Source organism: Nymphalis io, chromosome 10 (assembly GCF_905147045.1).
Source record: "Nymphalis io chromosome 10, ilAglIoxx1.1, whole genome shotgun sequence".
Taxonomy (NCBI): Eukaryota; Metazoa; Arthropoda; class Insecta; order Lepidoptera; family Nymphalidae; genus Nymphalis; species Nymphalis io.
The window spans coordinates 9,531,463-9,550,832 of NC_065897.1; the positions used below are offsets into that span (position 1 = coordinate 9,531,463).

The 19,370-nt window shown below is 32.3% G+C and overlaps 1 protein-coding gene across 1 annotated transcript; it reads left to right on the forward strand.

Moving 5' to 3' along the window:
* The first annotated feature begins 5,308 nt into the window (after positions 1–5,308).
* On the forward strand, positions 5,309–15,881 carry LOC126771140 (uncharacterized). The gene is made up of 2 exons (XM_050490887.1): positions 5,309–5,433; positions 14,765–15,881. Exon 2 carries the CDS (start codon positions 14,772–14,774, stop codon positions 15,879–15,881), a length of 1,110 nt encoding a protein of 369 aa, XP_050346844.1. The 5' UTR covers positions 5,309–5,433; positions 14,765–14,771.
* The last annotated feature ends 3,489 nt before the right edge of the window (positions 15,882–19,370 follow it).

A 19,370-nucleotide genomic window follows, 5' to 3' on the forward strand; every position in this document is an offset into this window, starting at 1 on the left:
TAGAAAATTATATCACATTATGCAAATAATTTAATTGAATTATTTTTTCCCACAAATACAATAATTAATATGTATGAAGGAGCTTAGCGTATTTTATCGCCTACAGCAAGTGTTTTTCTTACCACAAGATTATCAATCAAGAGGCATTTCCCGGTACAAATTTATCACGAGCGTCTTATTGTACCGCCGGATAACACAATATCCATCGGATATCCGGAGGGGAGCTCAACATCATATTTTTATCATCATTATGTCAAAAAAATTGAGGTCACATTTATATGGATCGGGCGAAAATTTTTAGAATAATAAATGGATTATTTAAAATCAGTATCATTCTACATATTTTCTACTTTCAATTACTCTCAATTAGTTTCATCATATTTTCAATTAATTTCAGCAATCCACTTCGAATAACCTAAACATATTAATTGGGCTGAAGATGGAGCTCAAGGTAAGCCCTGGAAGAGGCCATGTCCAGCAGTGAAGTGACACGGGTTTTTGATAACATATAATTTGATTAATATGACATTCTAATAAATAAGGATCGAATGACATTTATACATATGTATATGCTATTTTATGCTGTTGTAAGAAGATATATACTTTTTTAATTCTACACTGTATAAAAGTTCATTATTATTTTTTTCCCGCATTCACGCAATAAGTACTAAACAAATTGACAGAAAACTTTCATATTATGAGAGTTTATATTATTATATTTTGAATATTTTTTTAAATATAACATAAGTTATAGTTGTAGTTTTGTAGGTATTCTAAGATATTTGAAAAATGTGTTCGTGGGAAAAATTACACTTAATGCAAAGTACAGCCGAAAAAATCGCTTGGTTCAATACAAATTATGTGATGGTTAATAATGTTTGTTTATATCTCCGTATTTGAAATAATATACTGAGGTAAAAAAAACATTTAACTTTACTGTGTGAATTTTAATACCAACTTTATCTATAATATAATTTACAAATATTTTACTAATTTAATTTTTAAAATTTTTGTTTTAATATATAGGATATTAATTATTTAAAGCCTTGTCCATGTTAAGCGTCACATTTTGATCCGCCGAGATGTTTTTAACAGGGCTCTGGATCTTATTGGCTGATTAATGATTGCGTAGTCACCTAGCCTCGACAACGGAAAAATAAGTTGAATATATATTACAGTAACAGCCTGTTAATGTCCCGCTGCTGGGCTAAGGCCTCCTTTCCCTTTTGAGGAGAAGGTTTGGAGCTTATTCAACCACACTGCTCCAATGCGGGTTGGTAGAAAACACATGTGGCAGAATTTCAATGACACATGCAGGTTTCCTCACGATGTTTTCCTTCACCGTCAAGCACGAGATGAATTATAATCAAAAATTAGGCACATGAAAATTCAGTGGTGCTTCATCCACCCACCCACATCATCAACCCACGATCATCGGTTACAATTCACGCGTTCTAACCACTAGGCCATCTTGGCTTTTTTCGAGCCGCAAAGAAATGATGATGATCGTGGGTTCAAATCCGGGCAAGCACCACTGAATGTATATTACACATGATATAAAATATCACGCATTCAAATGCAAAAACTAAATAATTACCTTCTTCGTTATTTCTTTGTTATATATAAATATATATTTATAAAAAATAGGTTGGGAGGCTGGCAAATAGAACACCTGATGGTAAGTTATCAACACTGCTGCTGTTTGGCGGTGGAATATGAGAATTATACATAGTTAATATATGAGGTGGAATATGTTTGGCGGTGGTACCTACCTAACTGGTTAGATAGGTCACAAGCTTATTGTCATTTTAAAATAAATAGTAAGAAAAAAAAGTCAATATCATATTCGACATTGAGATAATGTATTAAACGGAAACTGTGTAAAATTAAAAGTTTCTTTATCAAGAAATTTACCTATGTTTTAGAATATAATATATATAATACATGCGTCTGTCCGTGTCTTGGTTTATTTGATTTCTTAATATCATGCTCATGTCGGTACATCCTTATATATTTATGTTGGAATGTATTTAAATAGTTTTAAGACTAAATTCTGGTAATTAGAAGAATGTACTCGTAATTGATCATTCGCTTTTTAATTACCATGCATACAAAGAACAAGCACAAATATGTAGATAAAAATACCTTTGCTATGTACATAAATCTATTATTACTTGCGTTTCCACAGGAAATCCTAGAGCACGTCAAATAAATTTCAATTCATTTCATTTTCATACATTCACAATTCAATCTAGGGCCTAATAAAAAATAGAATTGTACTTATTAATATTATTATTACGGTAAAAAATCCCAGTAAGTTTTCCTCGGTTCTTCTCAAGTTTGCGGTATCTCAATCTCTAATACATCCCGAAAACCCAATGACTAAGAATCGGCCTGGCAAAGCCTAGACTAATTACAGACACAATAAACATAACATCTTAGCTGTGAGGTTGGCGATGCATTTAAAGTGTAATCATCATGTCACAGAGCCTATGTCTATGGGTGTTGGTAGCTACTGACCATGACACGACCCATTTCTCTCTCCTTACGAATTTATAAATCAAAATTAGTTTAAAATGCTATTAAAAACTTAAGATTGTGAGATGTAGAGTCAAGTCGAAATGCCTATAATATGCCAAAAATATACCAAATAAATACTGTATAAGAAAAAATCATAGACTCAAGAATATCTCTAAAATATAAGTGGTAGATTTTTGACAGCCAATATTCAATAAGCCAGTGCTTTTCATTCTTTAAAGTCCGGCAACGCACCTGCAAGCCCATAGGTGTTGCAGGTGTCAGGGCGGTAGTCACTGTCCATCAGGTAAGCCTCCTGCTCGTTTGCCCCGCTCTTACATAAAAAAGTTCAACGCTTCTATATGGAATAAAGATTTTAATTTTAATTTTGACTTTGACTTTGAACATCACGCTAATATTTTCAGAAAACTCAGAATTTATGTTTTTATTATGGTATAGGTAGGCGGAGCATATGGGCCACCTGATGGTAAGTTGTCACCAACGCCCATAGACATTGACAATGTAAGAAATGTTAACCATCGCTTACGTCGTCAATGTGCCACCAACCTTGGGGACTAAGATGTTATGTCCCTTGTGCCTGTAATTACACTGGCTCACTCAAAGTTCAAACCGGAACACAAGAATACTGCTGTTTTGCGGTAGGATATCTGATGAATGGGTTGTACCTACCCAGACGAGCTTGCACAAAGCCCTACGACCAATTAAAATATTATCAAGTTATCCTCTTTTTAAATATATTTTATTTCATATTAAAATTTATTTATTACGAAGTAAATCTCATCACTGTTTCGGTGATGAAATTGATTCTTTACCTACTTTAATTTTGACATTAGAAAACAGTTTGATGTCAAAGGATCCGCTTCATCAATTTTTGTCTTTTTATTTTTCTTTGGTAGTAAATTTCTCTGATTTTACCGATACCGGCGACGTATTTTAAGCTTCGCCTATATCCCAGATAGACTTCTATGAAATAAGCCTCATACTACCGTGGAAAGATGCCAGAAATGAACATTACACATTGGTGTCCGTCGTCTCATTTCTTTATAATCTCTTATAATATTTTGAACTGACCAAATTGCGTTTCAAGATATTTAAGGTTAATATATTTCCTTTATATATGTATATATATATACCTAATTAACATTTATTTACAATACTTTAACATACTATAAAACTTAAGATGTAAACAATAAATAAAATTTAGATTGCTTTTAATAAAATTGTTTAAATTATTTGAAAAAAAAAAATTAACATGTACATATACAGAATTCACACACACAAATAGATAATTATATTTTATAAACGTGTACCTAACATGCTACATATTTAAAATAAGAAACAACAAAAAAACTTTCTTATTGGTAGCATTCCAGTAACTACCCATTTATATTAGTACTGTCGTGTTTCGGAAAGAAATTATAAACGTAAATGAGCCAGTGTAACTACAGGCACAAGGGACATAACATCTTAGTTCCTAAGGTTCGTGGCCCATTGACGATGTCAGGAATAGTTAATATTTGTTAAAGCGCCAATTTCTAATGGTGACGAATTACCATCACGTGGCCCATTACTACCTACCGGCCTACATATGTTTTAAATATGCTTTTATATCGATTTAAAATTAAAGTAAAATCGTAGGCTATATTTCAGAACATATATTTTCCTTGAAACTGTATAGTTAATAGACGCAAAAATAGAGCAATCGTTTTTTAAATCTTTAAATGGTATATAAAAGTGACGCACGTTGTTCTGAAATTACACTTTTTAAAACCTATCCCCACAAGGTATTAATCAATTGTCTAGAAAGTTGGACCGATCAATATGCGAATCGCCATATCCTGCGTTATACGACTGATTCAAAAATTACTGATTTTCTTTAAAATCGTATGCTTTCAAATGGTATTCTGAAACTGGATGGATAACAGCAGAAACGTCTCTCTCAAGAGTCCGCGCCTCAAGTTACGAAGGAGGTGTGGAGGGCGTGTTCGAAATAAACCACGCCTACACAGTAGGCGTGTCATACGAATCAAATATTAAAAATAATTTATAACTCGGTCCTATTGAAATCAAGGACACGTAAAACATTTATTAAGCTTACGTATTAATTTTATCAAATAACTTTTATAAATTAAGAATAATGAATTAACGCATAACTAAATTGCACTATAGTTTAATAATAACAATCAACCCGAAAATAAAACTAAAATTGTATCCAAATAAAAAAATCACAAATTATTTTCAAACAACAGTCTATGTTCTGTTTGGCATTATATTTTTATACAAATAAGAAGATGAGCTCTGTTATAATTGTTGCTATCGTGTGGATTAAAAAAATATTACCTAAAAAAAATTACAAAAAGTATTTTTTTACAATCGACCAACAAAGAAGTTTTAATATGTCGTGACGATTTGTCGTTCGGAAAATTATGGATATTTTTTTTTTATCAGATGCTAACGAAAGAATGTCTTCCATGCTTCGAATGTCCGTAATATATATATATAATCTCAAATCAAAAAAAAGTAGGTGGAGCTTCCCCCGTTGATGGACGAAGTTTTCCGACAGCGGCCTATCTATCCGTTGAGCAAGCAGAGTGGAAACTAGCTACGAGTGAACCTTACATTAAAATTGTTACCCCCTCAAGCGACCGAAATACCAGGAGCGCAAAGAGGAAGAGGAGTTCATCTCTAACTGGTGCGCTCTGTGAGAAAATGCATGGAAATCAAGGGAAAGGAATCCGCTAGGATGTGTTACGTAATTTCAGTCGAGCATCGGCGTTGTAGGGGAGAGCACGTTTCGTCAGCTTTCCGTAGTACACAATAAACAACAACAACGTGTTTATAGTCGTAAACAACACAAGTTTTGGACTTTCGTGAACTGTATTAAGGTAAGTGATAGTTACATTTAGTGTAATTATATATACATATGTTGAAGGATCGATACGAACTATATTGATTCCAATAAAATATATTAGAAATATTTTTTTATTTTTTTTCAAAACTAATTACTCAACGATATTTGTGTAATTTAACGATATAACTAAAAAGTCATCTATTATTACAATAATTTTGCAAACTTCGACGATACAATAAATTACTTATGTTTTAATAGGCAATGCAAGTTTTAATACAACTCAGACGCAATAATTATAACATTAGAATAACTATCAAATTAGATCGATACGTACATACTTAATATTGCTTTTAATTAAAACCAATTTTCTTTTTAAACGCATTGCAAAGTATATCGTTTATCGTTTAGATTTTTGGAATTATTTGTAAATGAAACAAATAATGATTTACGAGTTACAAGCGCATTTAAAAAGTTTAAGTTATTTAAAAATAAGTGCTTTATGATTTATGTAATTACCTATTTTTATTAATTAATGCAAAATAAATATATTTAGATATAATTCTATGAAATAAATTTAGGTATTTTTGTATCTGTAAATTACTGATTATGCATTTTTATTATTTAAATAATGATAATTTTATATATAGTCAGCATAAACTTATGTTTCATGTAATAATACTTAATAAATATATTTATATTAAATTTGTAGTTGAATTACATAGAGGCCAATTTTTATGCCTCTGATATGTGTATTATATGATTTTTCATTATTTCATTCATATATATATAATTAGTTAGGAAGAGAGACTTAGGAGTTATTTTTTGTTCGTCAAATTTAAATTATTTTATTTCAAGTTACACTTGAGATGTGTCCGCAAAATTATTGTGCGACCATACAAACTCAAAAATGTTTAGATTGCCATTTATATTAATTATCAAGATAAGTGAAAAAAATATAATAATTTAATTTAATTGATATTCCTAATCAAAATAATTTACATACAAATTTTAAGAATTTATAAAAATTGCCATTTGTATAAATATATACAGTAACGTATTATATAAATAATTAATATAGGCGTTTTGAAGATATTAAAATGAATTTCAAATATCATATAAATTAAAAGGGCAGCGTTTTTAAAATAATTTATTCAACTTTAATTAATAAGACATATTCCTCGACGAAGAGTTATATAGAAGAAAAAAGCGTGCAGGATAAATAAAAATTCAATTGTATTTAATTATCTATGTAAATGTCATTAAAAGAGTAACTAGGTTTAAGTTTCTAGCCGGTTCTCCTTGGTAGAATCTAAATTACCATTTATCTTTAAATTTAATTAAACCTTATTAAATGACTATTCAAAAGTGCTCGCCTCCTGTAAGTTGCTCCAGCTTGAATTAAATATTTTATTTTATTTTATTTGAAATAGATATTATTTAAAATTAGTATTCGCCCGCGGGGAGGATTACTTACTGGTGATTAATTACTGGTGGTAGGGCTTTGTGCAAGCTCGTCTGGGTAGGTACCACCCACTCATCAGATATTCTACCGCAAAACAGCAATACTTGATATTGTTGTGTTCCGGTTTGAAGGGTGAGTTAGCCAGTGTAATTACAGGCACAAGGGACATTAAATCTTAGTTCCCAAGGTTGGTGGCGCATTGGCTATAAGCGATGGTTGACATTTCTTACAATGCCAATGTCTAAGGGCGTTTGGTGACCACTTACCATCAGGTGGCCCATATGCTCGTCCACCTTCCTATTTTATATAAAAAAAAAAACTAACCTTTAAATTTAAATTTAAGAGAAAAACGTGGGTTTTCTAGATTCAAATACGTATGACAAATTTTAAACAACTGTTATGACTCATATGAAGCAACCAAAAACACTGATATATTCCCTCTTACGTTGAAATGAACGACATTGGGATATTGTTTTGCCTTTACTGTCCACCAATTGCATCTGCCATCCAATTCGAAGACTTTTCATTTAAATGTAATATCTAAAATAAGAAATATAAAATAGATATTTTAACAATTTTATTTACATATGTTAAAAGATTTTAATATGATGATATTTTCTGGAATATTCTTTATTAAACCGTTCATAAGCCTACCCTTAAATGACACAGATTCCATGTGGAACCATATTAAGTTAATAAACCATCCAGTTCTATCCAATATGTTCCGCATGATCCGAACAGTCAAAGGGCAATATCCAAGGTTTACATTTTTAACTTATACTTTTTTACTTTAAAATCGTATAAGTATATTTTCATTGGTCGATCATTGAGGTAGTAACGTTTAACAAAAAGAAAAATATTTTGACTACCGCTATCAATATTTTATAAGAGGAAAATGTCGAATTATAATATAATTATAATAATACTATTGGTGCTTCAATTAGGTTAAGTAAATTAAATATTTCTTAAGTTTTTGTTTATTGATTATTTAAGTTATTTATTCTCTCACTATGAAATTTATTTATTTTTGAAATGTATAATGTTTATGTGATTAAATTATCTGTGAGCGGCTAATTTGTCTTCAGACATTAAACCGCTTTTCGTTCCATGTACACAATTCTGTTGATCAATAAAGAGGTTCTTAAAAAAAACATATTATCGAATGTTATATAATTATAATTTAATTATATAATTATAAATATCAATATCGTATTGTTTTTGATTAGTTTAATACGACGCGTTTTGAACTCGTAAATACGCACTGTTTTTGTTGCATATCTAAATGCAACCCCTGTTTACGTCCCCCTGTTTACTGTTTACCGGGTGGAGGCGTCCCCCTGTGACGTGGAAAACAAACGTACGCTCTCGGGTCTGTGATGTTACGGTATTAAAGTTATGAATCGAAGTGTATTTCATTAATACAACGGCAAATATTGCGAAGCAACCGTACAAATAATAATTATTAATTGCAAACATGTTTGTGGTTTTTTAATTCATTGCTAACGATTACGTCTTTAATACTTTTAAGTATATTTATACAAAATGAACATCGATTTTTATCTGATTGAGATTAATAAGCTTCAACATCATAATTCACCGACTAAATTACATATATATGTACATAACATACAAGCTACCAGTACCGGTTCCGCACGGACTGAATAATGGTCTACATAATTTTATATCGTAATACATACTTATAACTCTAATGGTTTACGCGGCACAGTAAAGCTCCCAGTCGATATGATTCTTTCCGTTATCTTCAATATTAATCGTCGTATTTTAACCCATTTTCATAAAACCTTAATGAATTATATCCGTCCATTGGTAAAATCCGTAAGAAAATTCGTTCGGTAGTTTGAGTTTATCGCGTTTAGACAGACAGACGGCGGGGCACATTCTTAAATAATATTTAGTGATAGTGATTTCTTTCATGAAGATTTTTATACTATCTTTAATTTTGTATTTCGCCGCTAGATGGCACTTTGACCTGTCATATTTAATATCTTTCAAACTATTGTCATGACAATTGATATACATACATTTGATTTGAGAACGTATTTTCGTTAGCCAAAGTTTACATTAAAGACGCTTCGCATGCCGAATATTATAGTTAGAATAATATATTTTACCTACCTTGTGTCACCATGCTAATTTTATATACCGTTCCTATACCTTTTATCGTGATTGTTTACCCTCGAAGAATTGTAAACGCATTTTATTCCAATTAAGCAAATTAGGCATCCTATCTACAATAAAGCACATAAAGTTTTGATAGTTTATAATCATGTAGGTAAGTTTAGTTTCGTATGTTAACAATAATTAGTTTTATATATATCGAATCAACTTGATTAAAATGTAATCACTTAATATAATATATATCTCAGAAAATAATATTAAAACTGAATGTAATGATTACAACAAAGAAATACATCTGAATGGAAATTAAGAAATGGTACTGACACAAAAGTTTATTTATTGTTTAAATATAACAACAAAATATTAATATTTATTTTTATTCTTGGCACCCATGGCTTTGTCAGCTTGTTTGGGTGCTAAATCAAATTAATCGCTTGTTATAGTTATAAATTCTAAACTTATATTTTATACCGTTATACGAAATGATGATGATGATTAATACAGCGGTTAGATGATGTGAGGAAAAAACAAATTAATGACTGTTTTCAAAACTCAAATTAATTTATAAATTTGAATTTGGAATTCTTAACCAAAGAGGAGATATTTCAGATCAAAGTGGTCAGTACTACAAAACGCTAATTTCATTTGTAAGGACCTAATACTTAGTATTATTCAGGTAACCACTTACCACCAAGCAGCCCACTTGTGTACAGTCTGCCTAACTGATACAATAAAAAACAATTCGTTCACTGTCACCAAATAAAGACTCCAAGATGAATATATGATGACCCCTTGCCTTACTTCCTGTTAATAAACTGACTATATTTCTCTTTTGGGGTAGAACAGGCCCTAATATCGATTATTTGAAATACTCGAACCTTTTATTTTTTATGTCAAAAATTCGAATAGAAACCGTGCTAATTAAAGAAAAGCTGATCTGAATATTTGATTGTTTCAGCCAGAGGGTAATAAGCTAACCGCGGCATGGATTAATAATTCAAGATTTGAACAATTGAATCTGCTCGTGATACCTGTATTAAATATGCAAATAAGTTATTTATTCAAGGCGCGCCACTTCGACTCACAAAGGGGAGCTCTTTATGAAAACTTACCGCTAATTTACTTGACGCTCTTGTCATAATTGTGCGACAGTATCGCTACACGATGTAAAATTTGTCATACTTTTATAATTAATTCTGTATCGAGATAGCTCAGTGGATTTTAAACGAAGAACACGGCTTCAAATCCCGTCATTACTGAGATCTCATATGCGTGTATTAATGTTATGCTCGGCGGTAAAGGACGATCTTTATGAAACCCCATCTCCTATCGCTTGTCACCCCTTAAATTAAATATATATATTTTTTCTTAAGTCAAAACTTCATTGTTATAAAAATAAAACGAAAAAGTTTAATAAAAAAAACTGGATTATTTGTAAATATAATTAGATTATACAGTTTTTGTCTCAATAACACAGTGATTCTCATCCTTTTTTTGTTGGCACACAAAGAAAAATATAAGTTTAAAAATTATTTACTTACCTATACACACTGCGTAAAATAGATTACGAACCCAATCAAATTTTATGGATTTAAATATTTATTCCTGTTAAAAGGATGTTTCTTAAAAATTTGGCGGCAAGCTTTTAGAATTTCGCGGCACACAAAAGTGCCGCGGCACAGGGGTTGAGAATCACTGCAATAACCTATAACATTACCAGTATATATCAAGGAAATGTAAAGATCAGAGGACATTTACAAAATACTGTTTTGTTTCTTAACTCTTTTAAGCGATTCCACGTTCCAACGCCGATCATCATAAAAATATTGTGTATGGATTATCATTAAAACAATTCAAATACATAATTTGGTTATAAAAAAACTTATATATAATTTCTATAAGATCCAGAAGAGTTTAAGAAGGCCAGGTAAAATATTAATTAATCACAAAGGAATTAAAATTATGATAATAATATTGTCAATAGTGATTATAAATCTACCTTAAATAAAATAATAGCAATATATTAAGTAACGTAATTTTATATACTAAATATGAACAAAAATTACGTTGAAACTCATACCAACATAAATTACTTCAATCAATTGAATGTCGCAAGTATATTCTTTATTATTCAATTGAACGCAGCTATTATAGTTGTTGTCATAAAAAAACAATACGCTTATGTTCACGAACGAAGCTAATCAAAATTATTAATTGAAGAATATTAAACAATAGCAAGATATCACGGATAGATTCCTCGGGGAGACGTTTAATTTAGATTATTTATAATTTTGCGGCGAGTGGGCGCGGGCCAAGATGCCGGTACGAGTCTACGAGCTAATTTCCAAAATAAATATTAGTTCAATCAGACTCCAATGGCCGTAATATTAGTCATTGGGGCTACAGCGGTGTTATTACAGAGACTTAATTTTCATACCTCTTTATATAGTCTATATTGTTTTAGGTTCCCGTTATTATTCCATTTAAACAAATACATATTTATAATTAATACTTCGTTTGTAAAATAACTACAATAAATTAATATTTTGTAACATTTTGAATAAAATGCTTTATAATAAAATAAAGAAAGAAATACTGAACTAGTTGTCATAATTGAACGCAGATAAAAACTCGTGTATGTGATGTTGATCGTCAAGACTTTTTCTCATCTAAAGCCAATTCTGTGTGTACAATAAGGTCATACTTATCATTAAAAATAATTAAACCTACATATAAAACTCCAACCGTATAAGATTAAGTAGTAAAGTAAAGACTCTAATTTAACTCGCAAAATTTGACCTAAACGATGCTAGGAACGTGATGGTAAGTTAATAAAAATAACAGTTCTTAAAAACAAACTTTTTTTTTGTCTTTGTTCTGAAATCTATATAAACATTGTTATTAATAAATGTTTCCGTTTCTATTAATAAAAGTAAAAAAGTACCCCAAAATACATACAATACATATGAACAGCACATAAAATAAATAATTAAAATAATATGTGCGAAATAAGAATTCACTCACGCCCGTTTTTAAAATTCATAGATATAATACCGTAGTCCAAATGGTTTTTCTAGTATTTATGAATAAAGTGATAAACGTTGACTAACAATAAAATACATACTAAATGTAAACATTCCATAATACATAATCAAAGAAATTTTTTTATATACTTATCGTTCATGCGTCGATTATCTGATTGTGTAGACATTATATTTGGTTGATAATGTATAATAATATTGACCGTAGTATTGATATATCTGTTAATTACCAGCTTTGCCCATAGTTGCTTTACCATAGAGTTGGTATTATTTTTTTTTATATTCGCCGGGAGGGCAAATGACTCTACTCCACCTGATGGTAAGTGGTAGTAGAGTCCAAACGCGACGACGGCCAGTACAGACGGGAAAAACGTTCTGCACTAGCCGCCGTCGCCTTGCCGGCCCGCAAGATGCCTCTTCACGCCTCGTTTGAAGGAACCCGGGTTGTAAGAGGAGGGGAACACGTGAGCTGGTAAGGAATTCCATTTTTTGGAAGTGCGACAAAGAAAGGAGTTGCCAAATTTCTTTGTTCGCGATGGAATTGATGTCACAGTTAGGCGGTGACATCGAGAACCAGCTCGCGTGGACTTAAGAAGGAAGGGGGAAGCAGGAATTAGAGAGAATAATTCCTCAGAGCACTCGCCGTGATACAGTCGATAGAAAGCGCTCAGTGCTGCTATCTCACGACGCAATTGTAAAGGTTCAAGGGTGTTTGTGACCTTTACGTCGCCAATAATGCGTACGGCACGTCGCTGCAACCGGTCCAAGGCCTCAAGTAGGTACTTAGCGGAGCCATCCCAAAGGTGCGAGCAATATTCCACGCAAGACCGTACCTGTGTTTTGTACAGCAGGCACAGTTTTTGTGGCGTGAAAAAGCGCCGCACCTTGTTCAGAACTCCGAGTTTCCGTGAAGCTGTTTTTATAACAGCCTCGATGTAATCCCTTGGACTAAGGTCGCAGCAAACGTCAATCCCCAGCATGGCGATTTTGCTTTGCATCACCAGCGGAGTACCACAGAGGGAGGGAAGAGGGGAAAATGTTGACTTTTTCGCCGTGAGAGCGCATACCTGTGTTTTCTTGGCATTAAACTCAACAAGATTATCAGAGCCCCATTTGGCGATGAGCTCTAACGTCCTATCGAGTTCAATGACAAGATTCTCCCGCCTCTCCTCAGTTTCCGCCCGCCCAGCCACTGCGCGTCCGTGGTATCCACCATGCACTGTACTATCATCTGCATAGCAATGTATGTTCCCAAGGGAGAGCATATCATTGATATGCAAAAGAAAGATATATAGAAAGGTATATAAAGTTCTTATTTCTTACAACTTAAAACAAACAGCCCCATATTTATACCCAGGCCTATAAGACACTGGTCTAGGACCGCCGCCAACCGAAGGTCCCAGTCAGTCATTCAGAATGGAAAGGCCTCTGACGTTAACGTGGCGAGGAGCCTTGGATCTCTTAATCCGATACTGAAAACAAGCCTTGGCCCAGTGGTAAGAACGCGTGAATCTTACTCGATGATCGTGGGTTCAAATCCGGGCAAGCACCACTGAATTTTCATGTGCTTAATTTGTGATTATAATTCATCTCGTGCTTTACGGTGAAGGAAAACATCGTGAGGAATCTTGCATATGTCAAATTTCACTGAAATCTGCCACATGTGTACTCCACCAACCCGCATTGGAGCAGCGTGGTGGAATAAGCTTTAAACCTTCTCCTCAAAAAGAGGAGAGGAGGCCTTTAGCCCAGCAGTGGGACATTCACAGGCTGTTACGGTAATTTTACTGTAATTTGGTTTACCGCTGTAATTGATTGTAATTGTATTGAATGTTGCGTTAAACAAAAAAACCCTAAATATATATGAGCTATATGACATGACTCTATTCTACTCTACCAAAAAATACACAGAATATATCAACACAAACAAAGTATATTATCCCATGTTATATCTAACGTAGCATATCCATACTAAAATTGCTAATGAACTTCTACGCAGATGTCTCCATCGTATGACACCCAGTAATTTCTACTAAAAGCGAGCTGAGACATATCCCTCGAAGGAAACATTGTTTTCAATAAATTAAACGGACAAGGCGCTCCGCAAACAGCCGCCGGGCTCCGTCAACACAATTATTATACTCGGACAGCCACCCTTGTTGATAAACATACTCTAAATAAATTAACTGATCTACATTACGAATGTTGGATTGTAAGAATTGAATTATTAATATTAAAAATATTATTGGTTACTTACTTTTGTGTTTATAAATCATATCGTTCTCAGCGGTGAAGGAAAACATCCTAAAGCTAAAGGAAAGCATCCTGCCACATGTGTTGGATATACAACCCAAACCGTAATGGATCAGCATAGGGCAATAAGATCCAAATTTTCTCCTCAAAGGCAGAGGAGATCTTAGCCTACCAGTGGGACATTCACATGCTTACTTTACTTTATTTTGACTTTCTATTTCCCATCTACAAGTATAGCTGAAATTGCAACAAATATGAATTCCATTTTCTATTACAATTCAACTAAATTTCTTTTTAAACTATATTACATATAGTATAGCTATTATGCGCATACCGCGGAAAGTTAAGCACGACATTTCACTTTGTTATCAAAATATGCTTTATTCAAATTGGCTCATTAAATCACTTTTAAATGTTATTTTTTCTCATCGTTTGCTTCAATATATATTTATGGCATGTCATCTTTGTTTCAGATTGAAGATAAAAGATGAGTGCGCGGCCTACAACAGCCGGCGCTCGGACAAAAAAACAGAACCATGCCAATATACCATGTCCCATCGAGGATTGCGCACGCTTCACATATGGGAAGCTACCTGACCACTTGACTAAGGTCCACGGCTTAACTGGAGCAGAGAGAGACGCGCTCAACGAACAACAAAGAAAGAGATTTTTCAATGGAGAACTGTGTCAAGTTCGGTTCTTAAAGGAATCGGCTATTCGAGATCTTTGGGGTGCAGATTATGAAGATCCTCGGATTCGTGCAAAAATTCATCAAAGCTACTCTCTTGTTAAAATACGCATAATTCCACTGGCCGCGACTCAACGTTCACGACCTCTTACAGAACAAGATGCGAATGTACTTACTGCATATAATGCTAGAACTGCACCACGCCCAGCTCGAGTTCAAAGGACAAGAGCCCGTCCGCGACCTTATTCTATTCCAGTAGCAAGCCCAGCAGAGAGTCGAGTATCTAGTGAGTCCAGTGAAGAAGAAAATGCACGTGGCTCTTTACCCCTGTCACCACCACCATCATCACCCTCTCTGCCGCCATCTCCCGCGCCTTATGAATTACAGCCTGTGGAAACGCGATTGCGAGATATTTTTGATTCGAAAATCGATGCAGGATACAAAGCGGTAATCGATGACATGAAAAAATCAATGGCGATGGGTCGTTCGCTTGGAGCGCGAAAGCGAAAAGCGTACAGAACATACCGCAGATACGCAAAACGATTAATCGCGTACTTACATAGACAGCATTCACCGCTAGCTTATGATGTCGATGTATTACTGTGTGGGGAAAGTCAAGTATGTGCGTTTTTGGAGAGAATAAGCAGCGAACACAAAACAAAAACATTGCGTAATTACATCGTCGCTGCAATAAAATTGCTTGATTCAAGACTTTTCGCAATAGAAACAGATCCTTCTAGCAAAGAAAAAGTTGCATCGATGACGCGCGTGTATGACGTATTGCACGGGAGACTAAATGCTTGCGATAGATTACTAGCACAAAAGGAGACTTGTCAAAACGAAACCGCTAATTTCGACAGCGACGCTTTGGATCAGAGCTTCAACGAACACTACGACGATTTGGTATAAGTGATAAAACGGGTTAAGTGATTTATTTTTAGTTATGTTTAACGAGCGTTCACACCTAACGTAAGGTCAGGCCAACTGTCAGCAATTTATTGCATCCATAGTTATCAAACTTATCGTTCACTTCAAACTGAGCACAGTTACTGATGATCTGCTTAGTGCAATACGATGCCACTACGCGCCGCTGTCACTCATTGGCTATATAGCAGAATCGCTCGACAATCAGCCGCTCAGCTTACGCAGTGTGAACGAAAAATGCAGTTTATCTCTACGATCACATTAGGGCTGAAAGTAAACCAGCTGACAGTCGGCGACTGACTACGTTAGGCATGAACACTAGCTTAAACAGAAATTGAATTTAAAATACTAAGTATGTAAATAATGCTCAAATTAGACATTATTGTTTATTAGGTTTATTTTTAATTGAACTCAATTTTAAATTACATAAAATAATATTTGTAAATATTTTAACACGTGTGGCAAGCAATAACCTTAATTTATAAAGTGCTGTATTATTAACAATTTAGAACAGTTCAATGAACTTAGATAAAAAACAGTGATTAAATATGATAAATTGATTTTCAATAATTTAATGTTAAGTCAATTTTATGTATTAAATCGCAATACAATTTTTAAGATACTATAATTTGTCAGTGTACTAAGCGCTTATATAACCAAATAATTTGTAAATATGATCTGGTCATTGGAAATTCTAGTCATAAGTAATGTGCAATAAATAGTTATTTATATAATATATGTTTGTTATAGAAACAATAGCACAGACTAAATAAATTTTAGGAAATTCTTGCACCTAATTTTTTTACTAATAAATCTGAATGTTGTCAAATTAGGATAAGTTCAACCATTTTCGAGTCTGTCAAGTATTGATATTGTTTAATGAAATTTAAACAAAGGTTTTGCTTAAATCTGTATTTAATTAAATATACCATTTCCATTGTATTGTCAGTTGTCAAACAGTTACCAAAGAGACAGATTTTCTCATTGTCGAAGAAGTAGTCTTTGCCCTACTAGCACAAATAAAAAACTTAAAATAAAAATATCAAATTTTCAAACTTGTTAGAGCTTTATATTGTGTACTATGTAACATAATTTACACGAAAAAGCTAAATTATTTATTTAATTTAGATTTATTGTTTTGAACAAGACTGGGCTGAGACATAGGTATATTTTTTTTTATTTTCTATTTTTTATTATCTAATTTTTTTATATTATAAAACAATATGATTTAATCCAATAATTTTTGCTAAAACGTAACAAATGCTGTATAAAAATAACTAGGGAAGAAAAATATTACGCACTTTTAATTATCTCTGCAAGTTTTCTTTTATTGCTAGTATAATAACGGCTACTTTTAATGAAGTTTTATTACTAATTAATTAAGACGATTGAATTCCATTTACTTACAATTTATATATTATATAGATAAATAATATAGTATATGGTTACAATGAAATAATTCTAGTCATCGAAAATACAAAGAATATATGTTTTTACATACATTTCTTTTTATTGTATATTTCCACATTATTAAAATAGACGTAAGCGTAGTATGTACTATTTTATTGTAAATACATTTTGTTTACATAATATGTAAAGCGATAAATAAACGTCATAGACAAAACCAATTTGCTTTATTTAACATATTTGTGAATGAATGAATGAATGAATTCTCTATACTGCAATTTCGTTTGTGCTGTTTTGATTACGGTGGGTTTTCTAAAAAGGGACTATCCATATAATTGGGGTATATTCGTATTATATATTGCACAAGCATGTGCGCAAACACAAGTGCACTCTCTCAAATATCCGATGACACACGACGAATCCGACACAATAGGAAAGCGTTAAGCCACAAATTCAATTAAAAATATCTTTTGAATATGTAACAATTATGATATAATAATATATCCCCTATAGCAATCACCTAAATATATTTATTTAATTGATGGTGAAAATTGTATCAACTCCCATGGATATATGGACGTATAGATGGAAGTAGCTGCAATTTTCAAATTTTTGGATATGAAAACACATTTTTGTGTTAGTTTAACATTTAACACGGCTTATTTACCAGGTCAATAAAAAAAAAACATTCAGATTATTACTTTTTTATACCTAAATATAGAATATAGTGTAGATCAAATATATATACATAAAGTACATTAAAATAACATTAGTTGTACCTAACACTTACATAATCATATAAGATAGTACCTGAAAGATCGATTTTGAATCATCAAGTCATCGCTTTATTTTGTTTTATAATAAAAAAACATCTTAGAATATTGAAGTAAAGAATTAAAGAATTTCATCTAAGTACTTTTTTAATTTAAAATTGCACTAAAAAAGTAATGAGCATTTAAATTGGATTCTTATTCGTCAATTTTTGTCAAAGGTTATATTATATTAAAATAGAAAAACAGAGCGCCCATCTACTAGAATATAAATCTGCTTCAATGCCAAAAAGCGACATCTGTTATGGAGTAGAAGCAACAAAAAACTACATCATCGTAAAGATATGCATGCAGCTAGTGCTCGCAGCTACGCATACCTTAACCTCTTGCTAACTGATGATGTCCTGGTACATGGCGATTGTAACTGCCTGCTCCAGATTCTCCACTAGCGGACGCCCACGTTCCTAACGTTCCGAAGACATTCACGTAAAGTGTGCCTTTTTACATCTATTTACATAAATAATCTCTTTCCATCCCACCTTTGCTTATATTTATTACATACGCTTTATAAACTCATTTAAAAGTTACGTTGTTATTAAAATTACCATTGTTTATAAAACGGGAGTTGTTTAATTGTTATTTGTATAAATAAAAAATTTAAATCTTTATGTATTTATCATATTACTAAATATTACGACAATATGAATTGAAATTGTATGATTATTAAATTATTCAATCAATAATTATATAATTGTTATGATATAATTAAATTAATAAAATAATATGTGTTATTTCAAGAATAATCAACATTATAATCATTAATAACAAAAAAATCAAAAAGACTTAAATTTTTATCTTTGTTAAATTAAATATGTAGACAAATGCGATTCACTCGCGGAATAGGGTAAACATACGACAAGCTATTTGATGTCTATTTTAAACAACTCACTCATAGGGCTATTCCTGTATCCACTGCCTTGAACCATCAAGCACGACCTATTTAAATTTCACGACTAAAGAACATTCGAGAACAACGATTTTATTAAAAACCTTCCATGATTCATAGGCATAAGTATAGCGACTTCCAACACGTGCCAATGGCTTTACAGGTATTTTTCGCCGAGTCTAGGTTTAACACAGGCTTATATAAGAATTCGTGTGGGTAGCTAACGGTGTGGAGCAAAATATACGCCGTTAAACGATCGTTGCAAATAGAAATTTTGTCTGGGCTCTGGATTTCGTTATACTCGATTTTTTATTATTTTTTAAGCTTTTGTCAGGGTTTTTTTTAATTGTG